We start from the raw sequence: 17,970 nt of genomic DNA, 5'->3' as shown, positions 1-17,970 counted from the left end.
CAGATCAAAAAGTGGCCACCTCAGAAGCCAATATTTTCATATTCTGGCAATTCTGAGTCATGCCAGCTAGGGAGGGAGTTGGGCTACGTGTGTATTGTGTTGGGGGGAATTCAGACCTCCCATTAATCAGTTCAGTGACTCCCAGATGGGCTCTGGGCCCAAAAACTGAGCTGGGAATAACTGTGAGAACTGTGAGCCCAGACAGTGAGCCTCTCCTGATGCCTCAGGTTTCAGCTTTTATATTTTTCAGATTCTGTTCTACTTTAGTGTTTAAGTTTAGGCTTCATATTAGGGGATAATAAGCTCTCTGCACAGAGCAGGGAGACAAAACAATTCCTTCTCCAGCTGGGCACCAAGGACAAATGATCCAAAGCTCAGGCCCAGGAGCACAAACAGCGTGGGCTGGAGAGAGAAAAACAAGCAGGATGGGACTTGATCACCTCAAGCTGGAAGTGGCCAATGAACTGCAAGGTGCAAATGGAGCAGAGCTGATCCCAGTGAGAGCCCCCGGGAGCGCTCGTGCATTTTGGGACCATTTTGGTTCCTCTTGGCTGCAGCCCTGGCTGGGCTCTGGTGCTGCCCAAGGTGGATCCATGGAGGAGATCCTTTTCATGCATCCCTGCTTTGTTCTGTCACTCTGCCCAGCCTCTGCTCCGGGGCAGCCTGCTCAAGGCATCACTCCCAGCCAGACAAAGAGCTCTGCAGTGTCCCCCTCCCGTGTGCTCAGCCAGGATTTACACAGAGTGTCCTGGGACAAGGATTGCTGATCCACACATTCCACACCTGTGATGCTCCCAGGGCTGGAGCCAGGCTGGGAGAGCTGGGAATGTTCCCCTGGGGAGGAGAAGGCTCCAGGCAGAGCTCAGAGCCCTGGGAATGTTCCCCTGGAGAAGGGAAGGCTCCAGGCAGAGCTCAGAGCCCTGGGAATGTTCCCCTGGAGAAGGGAAGGCTCCAGGCAGAGCTCAGAGCCCTGGGAATGTTCCCCTGGAGAAGGGAAGGCTCCAGGCAGAGCTCAGAGCCCTGGGAATGTTCCCCTGGAGAAGGGAAGGCTCCAGGCAGAGCTCAGAGCCCTGGGAATGTTCCCCTGGAGAAGGGAAGGCTCCAGGGAGGGCTCAGAGCCCCTTGCAGGGCCTGAAGGGGCTCCAGGAGAGCTGGAAAGGGACTGGGGACAAGGGATGGAGGGACAGGACACAGGGAATGGCTCCCACTGCCAGAGGGCAGGGATGGGTGGGAGATTGGGAATTCCTGGCTGGGCTGGAATTCCCAGAGAAGCTGTGGCTGCCCCTGGATCCCTGGCAGTGTCCACAGCCAGGCTGGAACAACCTGGGATAGCAGGAGGTGTCCCTGCCCCTGGCAGGGGATTTGGAACCAGAAGAGCTTTAAGCCCCTTCCAAGGCAAACCCCAGTGGGATTCCCTGCTTTGCTGGAGTGTTTTCCTGCAGGAGGAGCTGGGGAAAGCACAAGAACAAAGCCCACGCACGGTTTTCACGTCGTTGGTGCCGATGATTCCCCCGATCTCCCCCAGGTCCTTCAGCAGCAGGTTCAGGATTTCTGTGGCTCTCTTCTTCTGGTGGTTGCTGAGCTCCTGCAACTGGCCCAGCTCCCTCTGGGTCGCTGTCAGGGCACTCTGGAAGGGTTTAAAAACAAGAATTACCCTCCCCCCTGCAGGCTGGGCAGTTTTCATGGGGTATTTTCCTCATGCCTGCTGGCACAATGTAGTGACACATCCAGTTCCACCTTGGCATAATCCACTTTCACAACTCACTTGCCACCAAAGGCTACTTTAGATCTATTAAACGTAGCAAATCCGCTAAGAATCTGATTTGCATAATACATCAAAGGAGGTTAATCACAGAGAAATAGGTAGAGAGGGATAGAAAATTCAATTTTTTCCAATGGATTTCGTGGTAATCGGGTTTACTGGGGGAGATAACAAAGTCTTTAATGAAACAGATCTGTTAACAACAGCTCCTTAAGTTGGTGTAATGAATTAAGGGAAAAGGATGCTTTAAGCTACTAAACCAATCTTGATTTTCCTCAGATCCCATTTTTTGCTTAAGATCAGGACACATCAGCTGAAAAAGCCGATTAATTTTTTTCCTGATCCCTTCCTTGAGATCCCTGTAAAATCCCAGCTTCACAGCTCAGAGTCCAGAAAACCACAAAATGCTGCCGTTTGCACGAGGCAGATTTTCACAGCTCTCTTGGCAAAATACAGCTCTTAAATATCCAAAACACAGGATGGCCACTTCTCACATCCACTCCCTTGCTGCAAGAGCCACAATCTGCCACCAACTTCCACAGAGCAGCTTCTGAATTCCCTTAATTCCGTTGTTTCATTAAGACAGGGAAGAGAGGGTGACACCAGCAGGTTTTTGGGAAGCCCTTTGGGGATGTTTAGGGAGCAAGGAGAGAGCCAAGAGGATGAACCAAGCTGCTCTTACACTTTTCTGTGCCAGCTCATCTGCCAGCTGCTCGTTGGTCCTGGTTTTGTCCTCCACTTCCTGGGATTTCTGGTCATAATTGACAGCCAGCTCTTCCAGGGCTTGGAGCACCTCCTTCACTTCATCCTTGGCTGCCTCGTTCTCGATCTGGAGCCGGGTCAGCTCCTCCTGGATCTTCTCATAATCCCTCCTCGTGGAGGCCAAAAGCTGGGGAGGAATATCACAGCAGCATTAAGTGACCCAAAAACTCCTTCAAAAGACAATATTGAGAAGGAGAAATACAGGCAAAAAGGGGGGGGGAAAGGGTGAGCACAACTCGTGCGTGCAGGAGGGGAGAAATCCTGAAAACAGCGGCAGTTCCAGCATAAAAGCATTTGAAGGAAGCACAAAAAAAAAAGGCTCTGAACTTCAATGAGAAAAATCTTCATCAAATCCTATTATGACCCAAGACTGAGGCAGAGAAACTGACTTTAAACAGCATCTCAGCTCCAAAGACATTTTCTGCCCTCAATCCAGTGCTGCAGCTCAGACCAAAAAAAAAAATCCCACGAAGTAAAATGTTTCACCAGAGGCTCAGGGCTCTGAGCTGAGCTGAGGGAAAAGGGCTCTCTGAGGCAGCCTCAAAGACCTCGTGGCTTCACAGAAATATTTTGATAAGCAAACCTAAGACGATTATTCTCAGTTATCATCTGAAGGATGATGCTGAGGACAGATTAGCTGCTCCTGTTTGCTGGGGGAAATGATTAATCTCAGAAGAAAAGACTGACTTCACACACACACACACACTTCAGTGAGTGTTTCCAAGCTGGAAAAGTTATTAAATTGACTCTTTGCACACTGCTGAGGTTTCAGTGATTGTGGGAGGTCACTGTCCCTTGCCCTTGAAGCAATGCTCAGTGAGATGTTAAAGCTTTGAAAAGTCAGCTGTGGTGTCCTCAGCACAACCCCAGCCCCACCAGCAGCCCTGCACTTCAGGATGATGCGAAAATAAATAAAAGTGACACCTAACATTTATTGCTAATACGGCACTTTCAAGAATAATAACAAAGTCAGGGCTTGACATGGCATAAAAACATCAAATAGGGAATTACAGCAGCTGAAACCAGTGCACGAGATGTGGGAGGGCCTCATGCTCATCCTAACAGCAAAGTTTGGGCATTCATTCACAGAATTCACTGCTTCCCATGAAATCTGGATTATGGATTGGTATAATATTGCAGACAGTGGAATAAAACCTTCCCTGCTGAAGTGTTTCGGGTGGATTTCTCCTGATCTGCCCACCAAGCAGCTGAGAGAGACTCCCAGCAAAAAAACAAAAAAAACAAAAAAAACCATTTTCCTCAAGCAGACCACCCAAAAAGCAGAATGTCCCAGAAGAAATGGCTTTTTTTTTTTTTTTTTTTTGGCTCAGAGTGCTCGTGGAAAACAGGAAAGCAGGCAGGCAGCTCTGGAGGCTGGCACGTGCCCAGAGAGGATTCAGATGTAAGGGAAATTTATCTCCCTGGTAATGCTGCAGCCTCAGAAGTGCACTCACGTTATGGAAAAAGCCATTGGATTGCCAGAGCCAGATGGCATGTAAATATTTAAACAACAAAATAGCTTCAAATAATCTTCCTGCTAAACACAGATGGAGCTATCATTTACGTCCACTTAAGAAATTTCCTGCGCGAACATCGCCGTGGCTTCAAGAAGAGGTGAGCATCACCTGCAGCACAAACAAGGAGATCCTGGCTGATATTGTGTGGAAAAATGGAGCAGCCTTTTCAAAAGCCACCAAAAAAAAAAACCAAAAAAACATTATAAAGGTGAGCTGTAAAGAAAGGGAAAAGAGCTACGGCTGCAGCAGCCCATGGGCCTGCTCCACGTGGGGATGGAATATCCAGAACCCCCCAAAACACCCACCTGAAGCAGCAGGCAGAGGTGAAAAGGCACCAAACCCCCCCCCAAAAAAAAAAATCAGCCTCATCTGCAGCAGGCCTCGGGTTTATAATTAACCCGCTGGCTTAATCAAGCAGAAATAAGGGCTGGTTAATTAGGGGGAGCAGAGTGAGGCAGCTGCTGCTGGATCAGTGAGCTCATCACATCTCCAGGGGAGAGCAGGGCCAGCTGATGTGGGGAAAAACACCTTGAATAATAAGAAAATAATAAAATAATAATAAAATATCACCTTCTTCTTCCGAGGTAAGGGCTGGTCAAGAGCTGGGATGAGGCAGAAAAAGGCTCTGAACAGCACCAGCTGCAGAGGTTTTGGAATTTAGCAAAGCTGGGCCAGGAATGTGCAAAAAAAAAAAAGGGGGGGGAAAAATGGACACTGAAAACCTGATTGACCTTCCAGAGGTGACACTGGGACAGGGAGGGTGGGGAATAATTCTGCTCCCAGACCAAAACCAAGGCACAAGTGTGAGAGAAAATCAGCCTCAGGTGAGCAGAGGGATGTAAAAAAGCTGGGAGAAGTGAGGTGGCACAAATAAACTCCTAACACACATCAGGAAATAAGGGGCTGAGCAGGCATAAAGTGCATTATTATTATTATTATTATTATTTTTATTATTATGCTGGTGTAGCCACAGGCAACACTGTGCAGTGCAGGGCAATCGAATCAAGCTGTGGCAAGAGAATGAGGAACTTCATCTTGGAAAATTAAAATAAAAAATAAAATAAAATAAAATAAAATAAAATAAAATAAAATAAAATAAAATAAAATAAAATAGCTGGAGATTCCCCTAGCCAGGACGATTCCCCAGAGGGGGCAGGTGAACCCTGAGGGATGAATACCAGACATGTTCATAAATTGTTTTTTTTTTTTTCCTCTAATAACACCTTGGAAACCCTTTCTGAGGGCCTGGATACACAATAAAAGCAACTCCTAAGAAATATCACAGCAACATTTGGGGAATTTGGTGTTATTTTATTTTTATTTCATTTGTATTATTTTGCATCTTCAGAACTCCTCATAGAAGGGAACGGCTTGACTGAGTTTAGTGATCACATTCTCCATCCTAAACCCAACCAAAATTCATTTTGGGGACAGAAACGATGCAATCAAATGTTTGAAGTGAGCAACCCAAGATTTCACAGCAAATCTGGGGCAGCACCAATTATCAGGTTTTTCCATCTCACAGATTGCTGTCTCTAATTGCCAAAATAATGATAATTAGTCATTTAATATCAGGAAATCTCTAACTGCCTGTAGTCCATAGTGCCTGGATAGCTGAATGGGCACAGACACATCAAAAATCACATTTGGAGTGAAAAATCCCGGCCCCACTCCTACCTTGGACCTCCAGCATCACTTCCCAGCAGGAGGGATTGTTATTTCAAGGACTTTTATCAATGAGAATATTATGAAATTTCAAGTTTAAAGCTGGCTGACACCTTTTCCACTTGAATTTTAGCCAGTTCATATGAACACCTGGGACAGAATCATTAAACAAGGGGCTCAGGAGCAAAATGTAAAGGGATTTTTTTTTTTTTTTTGTTAGTTTATTTATTTTAGTTTCTTACCTCCTCTTGATCCAACATTTGCTGCTTTAATTTTTCAGCCAGCTGGCTCTGCTGGTTGATTTCGTCATCCTGCAATGAAACAGGGGTGGAGATTTTTAATTTCTTTTCACAGCTCTCATTTGATTACTTTTTATTTCCTCTTCCTAGAAAAGAAAGGGGAATAAAACTTTGTGCATGTTTGAGTGGTATGAGGGGAGAGAAAAATAAATATGCATAAATATACCATAAATAAATATACACAGAGCTCTGCTGGAAAAGCTGCCAACACTGGTATAAATGGTGATATTTTGGGCTTGGGATCCCTGTGTTTGGGATCAAATATCTTCTCATTCCCTACAGTCCTGTGCCAAATTATGCTTCCCATGTTTTCTAGGGAAAAATTCAAACCTGCTCCAGTTCCCTCCAGAATAATTCACTGTGCTTTGCTGCTTTTGATGAGGAAAGTGAAAGAATGACTGATTTTTTTTTTTTTTTTTTCCTTTTCCTGATCAATATGGAAAAGCTGGAGATTGCAGCTGGGGATGAAATCAGAGAAAAGCTGTCATTTCTTACAGCAAACTGCTCTTTTCAGTGCCACCAAACTGTGCAGGGAGACCAAAATTCAGGTTTAAACACAATTCCTCTGTGCTCACAAGCAGCCAAACCTCAATATTAACAGGCAAGGACACACTGGGCTTTTCTCTGCTCTTTTCCTGCTAATTACAAGTGAATTTTAAAACTGAGTATTGATTCATGATGAGAGTGGTGAATGAGCTTTTTCTGGGCCCTTTTTTTTCCCCCCCACTTTTCATCTTCCCACAAGGCAAAGCTCTTAATGGCTGGAGAAGGGAATTGCTGAGAGCTTGAAGTGCCACTGATGTCCTTCAAGCTGTGCAAAGAAAAAAAAAAAAAAAAGACAAATTAATGAGCCCTCTGTGCTGTGTTTACAGCTCCAACAACACAAACAAAAGGGGATGGGAATGTATTTTCCTTAAAATTCTAGGATATTTTTTCCCCTGGTGACTCCAAGATGACATTACGGTTTGCTGAGGGATTTTACACAAAGAAAAGGGAAAGCCTGGACTTAAAAACTGTCAGAAAACTGGGCTCTGAATTGCTGGGGAGTGCTCCCAAACACTGCACAGGGAAAAGGGGTGGAGAGCAGGCAGGATCTGCTTTTAGGCAGCACTTGGAATTTTCCAATGTTTTCCCAGTCCACAATAGATATAGAAGCAAAAATACACCAACAGAGCAAAAAAAAGAAATAGAGCAAAAACACACAACTAGAAGGAATAGAGCAAAAATGCAAAGATCTTGGCAATAATTTTCCTTTTCCACCTGGAATCCAACATTCCCACCTGGAATCCAACACTTCCACCTGGAATCCAACACTTCTACCTGGAATCCAACACTTCTACCTGGAATCCAACATTTCCACCTGGAATCCAACATTTCCACCTGGAATCCAACATTCCCACCTGGAATCCAACATTTCCACCTGGAATCCAACATTCCCACCTGGAATCCAACATTTCCACCTGGAATCCAACACTCCCACCTGGAATCCAACATTTCCACCTGGAATCCAACATTTCCACCTGGAATCCAACATTCCCACCTGGAATCCAACACTTCTACCTGGAATCCAACATTCCCACCTGGAATCCAACACTTCTACCTGGAATCCAACATTCCCACCTGGAATCCAACACTTCTACCTGGAATCCAACACTTCTACCTGGAATCCAACATTTCTACCTGGAATCCAACACTTCTACCTGGAATCCAACATTCCCACCTGGAATCCAACACTTCCACCTGGAATCCAACATTTCCACCTGGAATCCAACACTCCCACCTGGAATCCAACATTTCCACCTGGAATCCAACATTCCCACCTTATCATCCAGCTGCCTGTAGAGACTGGCGATCTCCTCATCGTATTTCTGCTTCTCCTCTGTGGAGATGCTGGCGACCACGGGGGTGATGTTATCAATAATTGGGGTGTTATCACAAGGCTCCAGGTTCTTCTGGTCCTTGGCACTGATCTGCTCCTCCTCGGGCACAGCTTCTCCTGCAGGGACACACAAGCTCATGAAAATCCTGCAATCCCTAATCCATGGATTCTCCAGGATGGTCACTCCTGGTCAATGAAGGGCTTTGTGCCACTTCCAGGGATACAAATGACAAGGAAAAGGTGTGGGAAGGTTTGTGAGGGTGATGATCCCATGGAAATACAAACTCCATGTGATCCCTCAGGTTTAGATTTTCTATTTTCCAGGCTCTGTGCTGCTTTGGTGTGCAGCTCTGAGCTTCACATGAAGTGTTGCTGAGCTCTCTGCACAGAGCAGGGAGACAAAACAATTCCTGCTCCAGCTGGGCACCAAGGACAAATGATCCAAAGCTCAGGCCCAGGAGCACAAACAGCGTGGGCTGCAGAGAGAAAAACAAGCAGGATGGGACTTGATCACCTCAAGCTGGAAGTGGCCAATGAACTGCAAGGTGCAAATGGAGCAGAGCTGATCCCAGTGAGAGCCCCCGGGAGCGCTCGTGCATTTTGGGACCATTTTGGTTCCTCTTGGCTGCAGCCCTGGCTGGGCTCTGGTGCTGCCCAAGGTGGATCCATGGAGGAGATCCTTGGAATGAATCCCTGCTTTGTTCTGTCACTCTGCTCTGGGGCAGCCTGCTCAAGGCATCACAGGGACTCTGTGAGGTCTTTTCCAACCTTGATGATCCCATAAGATCCAGCACAGAACTCCTGGCTCTCCTTTCACTCCCTCCATAAATCAGGATTAGCTCCATGGATTAACAGAGGTGCAAAAAAGGAGGGAAAGCCCCCAAATTCCAGCCTAAAAATCTGCTGGCACTTAAATATCTCTTCCTCCAGGGATTTCCAGCTCCAGGATGGACCAGCACAGCCGTGTTTAAAACAATATTCAACTTTTGCCTTGCAAATTCCAGCACAAACACCAACTTCCAGATATTGCCTGTGCACAGCAGACACATTCCCTACAAAATCCCTATCCCCAAGGAATACTTCCTTTTGGAGCAGCCCTGGGTTACAATTACAGGCTCAGAGATGAGGGATGGGTGAGCTGCTCATGGCAGAAATTAAATCCACCCTCACCAGAAGCTGGGGAAGCCCCTGGATGCTGCACACGTTGCTCAGGGGGTGGGAAGGGTAAAGGTTTTTCCGTTTTCCAGGAAAAATCTCCAATATTTTAGCTCCTGAAAGCTTTAGCAGCCATTCCTCTTGCCAATTTATCTCACTGGCAGAGGAACAGGTCAACAGGACCAATAGATCAAAGCCCAGAAAGGCCGAGTGAGGCCCCAGAGCAAAACAAAAAGGGTAAAAAAAAAAAAAAAAAAAAAGCACAACCAACGAAGCAGATGATTTTTTTTCCCCAGCTTAAAGCATGGAAAAAGTGGAATTTGAAATCAAGCAGCATCACCTCTATCGAGGTACTTCACTCCAAATATTTTCTGCCCTATTTCTGAAGGCTTGCTGGTATTTTCTATTATTCATGAGGGAAATGTGAATTGATTTTTTTTGCTGTTGGAGCAGAGAAGGAAAGGTGGGTTTGGTTAGACTGCAGGGCCTTGTACACAAAAAAATGTTCCTCAGGCTGTGGAGAATCCACCAGGATAAACATTTTGGGATTTGGGATTCCCAAAAGGAATGTTTAATTTCTCATTCATCGGATGAGAACCTCCTGCCTGTAAAACACAGAAAAATTGAGCACCTGGAAGCTGAAATGCTCAGCTCACCCTTTTAATTTGTAGAATAAATCCTTAATTCCTGGAATAAGCTGTACCCATGGAATATTATCCAAGATGGGATTGCTGGGACAGTTGCCTTTGTAAAAAGCCTCCATCCTTCCAGAGGATGGGAGTGCCCAAGGTCAGACAAGAAATCAATAATCTTTTGAATGCATTGCTGGCTAACAGCAGCACCCAGGGAGGGGAGGAGGATATTTAAACAAAAGGATCCATCCAGGCTTTTCTAAAAAAAAAAAAAAAAAAAAAAATAGGATTTGGTTTGGGTTGTTTTTGTTGTTGGTTGATTTTTAAAATGTGAAATAAAGAATTCAAACTCAGGCTGGTTTGCTAAAATTGTCTGCCGGCGTTCCAGATTAAATTCGATTTTTTAAAATTTGGTTTTCAGTAAGAATTCTTTCATTTGTGTGCATCCATATTCTGTCTCCTGTACCATCCTACAGCAATTCCCCACGTTTCTAATCAGAAAAGTGGCTGTTCTCAACAAAAATTTTCATTTAGAAGCCACAGGAGCTGACAAATTCTTCTAAGCAGATGCCACTCCCTGTCATTGCACTAAAGGACTAATTATTCTAATGTGAAATTCAATTATTAAAAATCCCCAAACCCAAGGTCCAATTACCTCAAAGCACAATGATTCTCATGCCTGAGGAGCAGAGTTATTTAAAAAAAAAATCCCCAAATATAATGACATTCTTCCTTTCCTTATTACTATCATTAACAATATTAAAATCAGTGATGCCTCCTGTGTGCTCTACCCTGAACTCACTAATTTTGGCATTTTCACTGGTTTCTCCCACAAGTGGCTGCTGGTTTGCCTGGTTTTTGCTTCTTCACCTTCCATTATTATGATGAAGCGTGAGTTATAATGTGAATTTAGATTCAGTGGCCAGACACAGTTCATAAAAATTGTGATCTAGGGCAAGAATTCAACGCAGACACATCCAGCTCCCAGTTTTTGGCACCTACCATTCCTCCACCTGTTCAGCTCCAGCTCCAGGTGCTGGATAACATTCTTTAAACTCTTGTTTTTGTCCTTCTCCTTCTCATACTTCTTCTTCCACTCCTCTGCTGTCAGCTCCAGGTTCACAGACACCGTGTTCTTGATGGTCTTGGCCCTGCAAACAAATCCCAGGGCAGCTGCTTTGGGGTTTTTATCCAGTGCTACGGTGGGGATTGGGGATTTTCCCATCACACAGAGGGAAACAAACGGGGAAATTGTGGATTTCCCATCCCTGGAAGTGTCCAGGGTGGGGAAGGAAAGGAAGGACAGGAGAGGAAAGGAGAAGGGAGAGGAGAAAGGAGAGGAAAGGAAAAAAAGGAAAGGAAAAAGGAAAGAAGGGGAAAGAAGAGGGAAAGAAGAGGGAAGGGAAGGGAAGGGAAGGGAAGGGAAGGGAAGGGAAGGGAAGGGAAGGGAAGGGAAGGGAAGGGAAGGGAAGGGAAGGGAAGGGAAGGGAAGGGAAGGGAAGGGAAGGGAAGGGAAGGGAAGGGAAGGGAAGGGAAGGGAAGGGAAGGGAAGGGAAGGGAAGGGAAGGGAAGGGAAGGGAAGGGAAGGGAAGGGAAGGGAAGGGAAGGGAAGGGAAGGGAAGGGAAGGGAAGGGAAGGGAAGGGAAGGGAAGGGAGAAGAGGGAAAGGGAAAAAGGGAAAAAGGGAAAAGGGAGAGGGGGAGGGGAAAGGAAAAAGGGAGAAGGGAAGAGGAAGGAAAGGTCCTCACTAGGCAAAAATGTCCCAAATTTCAAGCCTCCTAACAACCACCACCACTTTATTACTCTGAAAGTGCTCAGCTCCAACCCAACCCAACCAATTGTGCCAGGAAATGCAAAGCAAGCAGAAAACAATGCCCAGCACCTACTCCAGCAAATCCACGTTGAAAAGGGAAACCAAACCAATCACTATGAATTAAGAAAGCCTCAGATCTTTGCCCTTCACTGCTCAGACACTGAGTCCCTTCAAATGCCTCCAGTGTTGTTGAATAAAGCAGAGGATAAGGAAAAGGATAACAGATAAACCCTCAGCAGTTTATAAAGCTCCAGTGATTTGCACTCTGTGGCAAGCAGGACTTTTATTACCTTAAAAGTATTTTTTAAATAACCCCGTGCTTTTAAAATCATTTCCTAATGGTCAGGGTTTACACTTTGTCTCTGCTAAAAGCACAGCTCAAGTTTCCACTCATTTAACTGTACCAGGGCAAAAAAAAAAAAAAAAAAAAACCCACCACACCAGGAAGTTTCTCCTGGTGATGGATGAAGCCCTTACTGACAACTAAAATTAAAAATGAGATAAAAACACGAGAAAAGATGGAGCAGAAAAAGAAAAGGCTGATTCACTACTATCAAAGGAGCACTTGTACAGTTTGATTGGTACAAGAGCTCCTCTGAAGATGGATTTCATTCCTGACATTTATTTTAATGGTGACATAATTCTTTCTTTTCCCAGGAAAAATCAGCAATCAGCCATGAGTCATGGACCTTCCCTTTAATGCCACTGAGGTCCTCAGTTGTGTCACACCAGAAAATGAGACACAACAACCCAAGAGCCTGGAAAAGAAGCCCCATTCCCACCATTCCCACCCAAAATCCTGCCAGAGAACACTGTGCATGGATAATCCATGGGCTGCTCTGCACAGTCCTCCCAGGGAAACACAAATTATTTCCTTCCTGACATTTCAGTGCTGCCCATGAGGAGCTCCTCACAAAAATTTCCCTGTTTTCCCAGTTCTTGCACTGCCATCCTGGTCCTCAGTGAGGATCACCCCCAAAATGTTCCCCCTCCCAGGAAACTCTTGAATATTTAGCCAGGATGTGCAGAGTCAGTCAGAAAACTGCCTTGCTACCCCAAAAAAGGCAAATTTTACTGGTTACTGGAAAGAGGAACGAAACCAGGAGGAGGAATGTAAACTGAAGCTGAACTTGGAAGCTGGAGTTCAGAGTTGTTCATGCTCTTGATTTCATTCCTGCATCTCAGGATGCTTGTTTTTGCTCAACACATGATCTGATCAGTAGAAGTTTGGATCTTCAACAGCTAAAAATCATGTTCAGCTCACGACGGGGGGGAAAAAATATCTACAAAGCAACTCTTTAACCTGATTTTGCTCATGGCCACTGCATCTTTTTGCAGTCCAGAAACTCCACGTGGTGGAAAACAACCCAATTTTAAACAAAGACAAAGCTATTGTGCCCTCAAACTGTTCAACTCTCTTTAAACACTCCTAACTTGCCAGTATTTTTCCTTTCTGCTAGTACACAAGTCAAACAAAACGAGTAATTTTCCAAAGGACCCGAGTTCTCCTCAATTACCACAAAAGCAGTAATTACATAATGAGCCTGACCTATTTCTGCAAACCTTCCCAATGCATTTCACATCACTCTTGTCAATAAACACACATGGAGGAGAAAGTTTCTTTCTGGATCCTTCCATATTTTGTGTTCCTGAGTTGTCCAGATCCTCCAAACATCAGGTCCACGAGCTGCCAAGGCAAGCTCCCAAAGCTGACAATATTACAGAGCCCACACTCTTGAATTTTCCTAATTTTTAAACCAAAACCAACGATTTAAAACCTTTTACAGCCATAACAATGACCCCTGAGGTGGAAATCAAGGAGAAGACACCTCTTAAAAGCACCAACAGCGCTGTCAGGTAAAGCAAAACTGGATTTTTCCACAGAAAACTGCCCAGTGGCTTCATCTTTCTTAGCAGGCCAAAAATGTGATGTGGTGGAAAACAACCCATTTTCACAGCAAGACAAAGGTGTCGTGTTCTACAACTGCTAAATTTTATTTTGCACATTTTATTTTATTTTGTCCTAACTTGCTGGTATTTTATTTTGTCCTAACTTGCTGGTGTTTTTCCTTTCTGTTACTATTAAAAAAAAAATAAATAAATAAAAAAAATTTGGATTTTCTGACGTATCCAATAAAGCAAAACTGTTTTTTTTTCCACAGAAAACTGCCCAGTGATTTTATCTTTCCCATAACATTTCAAGGAATTTGTGGATATTCTCAGTTCAGTCAGAGAGAAAAAGAAAAAGATTTTTCCCAGGCTTAGCCTGGCAGAAATCTTTCTCTTTTTCTTTCTGACTGAACTGAGAATATCCACAGGAATTAGGATGACACTTTCTGCAGGAAAATCAACCAGGAAGGAATTAAGAAATCCCTTCTAAACATCCTCCCACGGATTGCCCAACCCTTCCCCACTTTCCAACCCCACTCTGCTCCCAAGCAGAGCAGCTCGACTTTCCTGGAGGATTTTCCTGGAATCACTGGGAACAAAGAGACATCTCTCTGAAGTTCTCCAGTTTTTGGGTTTTTTTTTTTTTTACCAACTCCAGAAACCCCAAGCTGCGGATTCCTAAGGAGGATGGATGCATCCAGGCTGATCCCAGTGGGACTCACCTCTGGCCAAACATCAGGGTGGACTTGGTCTCGGCCTCGTTGAACACGGAGGGCGAGCAGCAGATGACGATGGTGGTCCTGCAGTTCCCCCCCAGGGAATCCTGCAGGATCCTGGTCATTTTGCTGTCTCGGTAGGGCACGTGGGTTTTCTAATCCAAACACGAGCAAAAGACAAGAACGATTCTTTTAACCAGCGGAGTAAGAGAGTTCCCCCTTTTTTGTTTTAAAAAAGGAAGGAGTGAAAACCTAAATTTAAAAGGAGGTGAACTCGGCTTGGGGGAGGTATTTGGAGATCCCCAAACCACAGCTGATGGGCTGGAGCTGTTTCTTGCTCTTCTTCAGGAGCAGTGGGTACCTCTACCCTGTTTATCTCCACTGGAGATGTGATGTCTTTGATTAGCTTAAGCACCATCCCCTTGACGACCCCAAGGCCCATCAGTATCGCCACAATGACGAATATAACTAAAAGTCCAGTTTTTAAAATAGACCCGACCCAGCCCGAGAGTGCCCATCCTTTCAAAAGTCCAGTTAGCCAGTCTGTATCAGCAGACTGATTTTTTTAATGTCTTTTTTTGATGTCTTTAACCAGGTGAGTCCACGCTGGCAGGAGGGACAATTTGCTGTGACCGTGCCCAGATTTGGGAGCTGCTCCAGTGCCACCACTGAGAATTAATTCCTCATCTCGGGGCAGAACAGCCAAAGTGCTCGTCACTGGTTTGTGACAATATTTTGTTTGTTGATATTTTACTGACAGCCAATATTTTCTCCCTTCAGAGCTGAAATGTTAGCTCCTGTTACTCTTTTCCTTTTTTCCCTCTGGGGATGGCAAAGAAACAGGTAAATAAAAACCCCGCAGCAGCCCAGCCAGGATTACTTACAGTTCCCTCTGCCAAGGCCGAGATCACATTGCCCAGAGCAGACAAAGATTTATTGATATTTTTAGCTTCATCCAGAACTGCCCCCTCTGCTCCAGTTTTGCTGACCTGCAAAGAGAGCAGGGAAGAGTCAGGTTCTGCTGCAGCACAAAGCTCCAGCCCTGCAAAGCTGCGCCTAAAGATGCTCCTGGAGGAGCAAAACCTGGCTTAGCTCAGCGTGGGCCAGGAGAATTTTACGTCAGCTTTTTACATCAAATGTTTATATCAACTTTTATAACTATTTTGTTCGTGCAAGCCTGCAATAATTCCACTTTTCTCCTCCTCCAAGAGCAAGCTGTCATTTTATTTTAATTCAGCGAGAGTTTTATTGAGGGGAAAATTTTATTCAGGGGGAAGTCTGTGCTCACCTGAGGACTTTTGGGAAGCCAAGCTGTCCATACAGACAGGGAGCACCGCCCCAGTGGCCCCAAAATGAGCATCTCTCGCCTTTTTATGCTTGCATGGACCAAAAAGTACCAAAAATCACAGATTTTGTTCATGGCCACTGCCTCCTTTAGCAGGCCAAAAATGACATGTGGTGGAAAACAATCCAATTTTCACAGCAAGACAAAGGTATTGTGTTCTACAACTGCTAAATTTTATTTTACACAATCCTAACCTGCTGGTATTTTTCCTTTCTGCTACTACACAAATAAAACAAAATTTGGATTTTCCTAAAGCGTCCAAACACAGGATAAATCCGTAGCTTTTCCTCTACATTAAAACCATCTCTACTTTCACCTAAAAATGCCCCACAACATGAAGGAAAAGCAGTTGTGTCTTTTAAGAAGCCAGCCTACCCAAGAAATTTCAGGTTTTATTTCAGGTTTTCTGTACCATAACAAGCCACAAAAGTTGATTTTTCAGAGGAGAGGAGTGCCTGCCCGGGCCCTCATTTTGTGAACATCATAAAGAGCTTTTAATTTAACAAATCTGTGCAATCAATCGTGATTCATTACTCTGACAAATCCCTTCTGCATTGTACCCCTGGGTTATCAATTAAGGTGCCCCAACGAGCAACCCAAAATCCCAATAAAGCTGATTTTGAGCTCTGCAGAAGACATCAGAACGAGAATTTGGGAACGTTTTTGCATTGCAGCACTGTTCCAAACCATGACTCTTTTGGTAAATAGATAAAAGTCGTTTTCTGGGGTTTATTTTTCTACATTGGAAAGCAGAAATAGTCACCACAATCAAGATTCAGGGAGCTTCGAGTAGACTTGAAAACTGCATTAACTGCTGGTATTTCGTTCATTTAGTATGTGAAATAATTACAAAAAAAACCTAGAAACAGGACATGACAACATAAGCAACTTAAAATATGTCTAATTTGATACATTATTTTTAAAATTTATATATTAAAAATATTTCTATATTTAAAATATATAAATTTTATATTATATATAAATTATAGAAAAATTGCATTTCCTTTTTCAGCTACACAGATGTAAATGTGAAGGCATATAAAAATACACTGGTTCAACTCACTCCACTATAATGCAGATTTTGGGGTGGTTTTTTTTGAAAGCATATAAAAATACACTGGTTCAACTCACTCCACTGTAAACGCAGATTTTGGGGGGTTGTTTTTCATGCCAATAATTCTGATCTGCTCCTTTTCTCCATCCCACATTGAAAAATAAAAATGAAAATATCCTTTTTAATGGGAATCTAAGCTGAGAGCTCTGTGAGACACTCTCACCCTCAGAGTGGTGGAAAAAGGAGAATTCACCTTCTCACTGCCAGCCAAGTCCACCAGGTAAAGCTTCCCACATTGAAAAATAAAAATGAAAATATCCTTTTTAATGGGAATCTAAGCTGAGAGCTCTGTGAGACACTCTCACCCTCAAAGTGGGGGAAAAAGGAGAATTCACCTTCTCACTGCCAGCCAAGTCCACCAGGTAAAGCTTCCCATATTAAAAAATAAAAATTAAAATATCCTTTTTAATCAGAATCTAAGCTGAGAGCTCTGTGAGACACTCTCACATCCTCAGAGTGGGGGAAAAAGGAGAATTCACCTTCTCACTGCCAGCCAAGTCCACCAGGTAAAGCTTCCCACATTGAAAAATAAAAATTAAAATATCCTTTTTAATGAGAATCTATCCTTTTTAATGAGGATGTGAGACACTCTCACACCCTCAGAGTGGTGGAAAAAGGAGAATTCACCTTCTCACTGCCAGCCAAGTCCACCAGGTAAAGCTTCCCATATTAAAAAATAAAAATTAAAATATCCTTTTTAATCAGAATCTAAGCTGAGAGCTCTGTGAGACACTCTCACATCCTCAGAGTGGGGGAAAAAGGAGAATTCACCTTCTCACTGCCAGCCAAGTCCACCAGGTAAAGCTTCCCACATTGAAAAATAAAAATTAAAATATCCTTTTTAATGAGAATCTATCCTTTTTAATGAGGATGTGAGACACTCTCACACCCTCAGAGTGGGGGAAAAAGGAGAATTCACCTTCTCACTGCCAGCCAAGTCCACCAGGTAAAGCTTCCCACTGAGCTTCTTCTCCGTTTCCACGTTCTCCTGTTTGATGTTGATGAGGAAAATGCTGTGGCTCCTCGAGCTGTGCTCGTTCATGTCTGAAATCACAGGGCACAGCTTCTGTCAAAAATGCCTTTCAAAGCTGGCAGGGAATTCCATCCCACCTGAGCTGGCCCCACCAAATCCCCAGATCCCAGAGAAGCTGGTCTTGGTGTAAACTCACGGAATTCACAGAATTATTAGGTTGGAAGAGATCTCCAAAATCATCGGGTCCAGCCCAGCCCCAACCCCTGAACTCAACCCTGGCACATCCAGGCTTTGTTTAACACACCCAGGGATGGGGACTCCACCACCTCCCCGGGCAGAACATTCCAGAACTTTACCACTCTTCCCATAAAAACGTTTCCCCAATTTCCAACCTCTATTTCCACTGAGGCTGTGACCTCTGCTCCTGTCAGTTCCTGGAGGAGGAGCCC

General features: G+C 44.4%; 1 protein-coding gene across 1 annotated transcript in view; it reads right to left on the bottom strand.

Moving 5' to 3' along the window:
* Positions 1-17,970, bottom strand: part of KIF5C (kinesin family member 5C) — a 76,577-nt gene that overhangs the window by 17,643 nt on the left and 40,964 nt on the right. The window contains exons 8-15 of the mRNA XM_053982644.1: positions 17,468-17,592; positions 14,974-15,078; positions 14,096-14,244; positions 10,674-10,822; positions 7,826-8,001; positions 5,949-6,017; positions 2,445-2,651; positions 1,481-1,627 (exon numbers count right to left, since the gene is read on the bottom strand). Coding sequence (XP_053838619.1) covers positions 1,481-1,627; positions 2,445-2,651; positions 5,949-6,017; positions 7,826-8,001; positions 10,674-10,822; positions 14,096-14,244; positions 14,974-15,078; positions 17,468-17,592 — 1,127 coding nt within the window. The remainder of the gene's footprint in view (positions 1-1,480; positions 1,628-2,444; positions 2,652-5,948; positions 6,018-7,825; positions 8,002-10,673; positions 10,823-14,095; positions 14,245-14,973; positions 15,079-17,467; positions 17,593-17,970) is intronic.

This window comes from Vidua macroura, chromosome 7 (genome assembly GCF_024509145.1).
Source record: "Vidua macroura isolate BioBank_ID:100142 chromosome 7, ASM2450914v1, whole genome shotgun sequence".
Taxonomy (NCBI): domain Eukaryota; kingdom Metazoa; phylum Chordata; class Aves; order Passeriformes; family Viduidae; genus Vidua; species Vidua macroura.
This window is presented reverse-complemented; position numbering and strand designations above follow the sequence as displayed.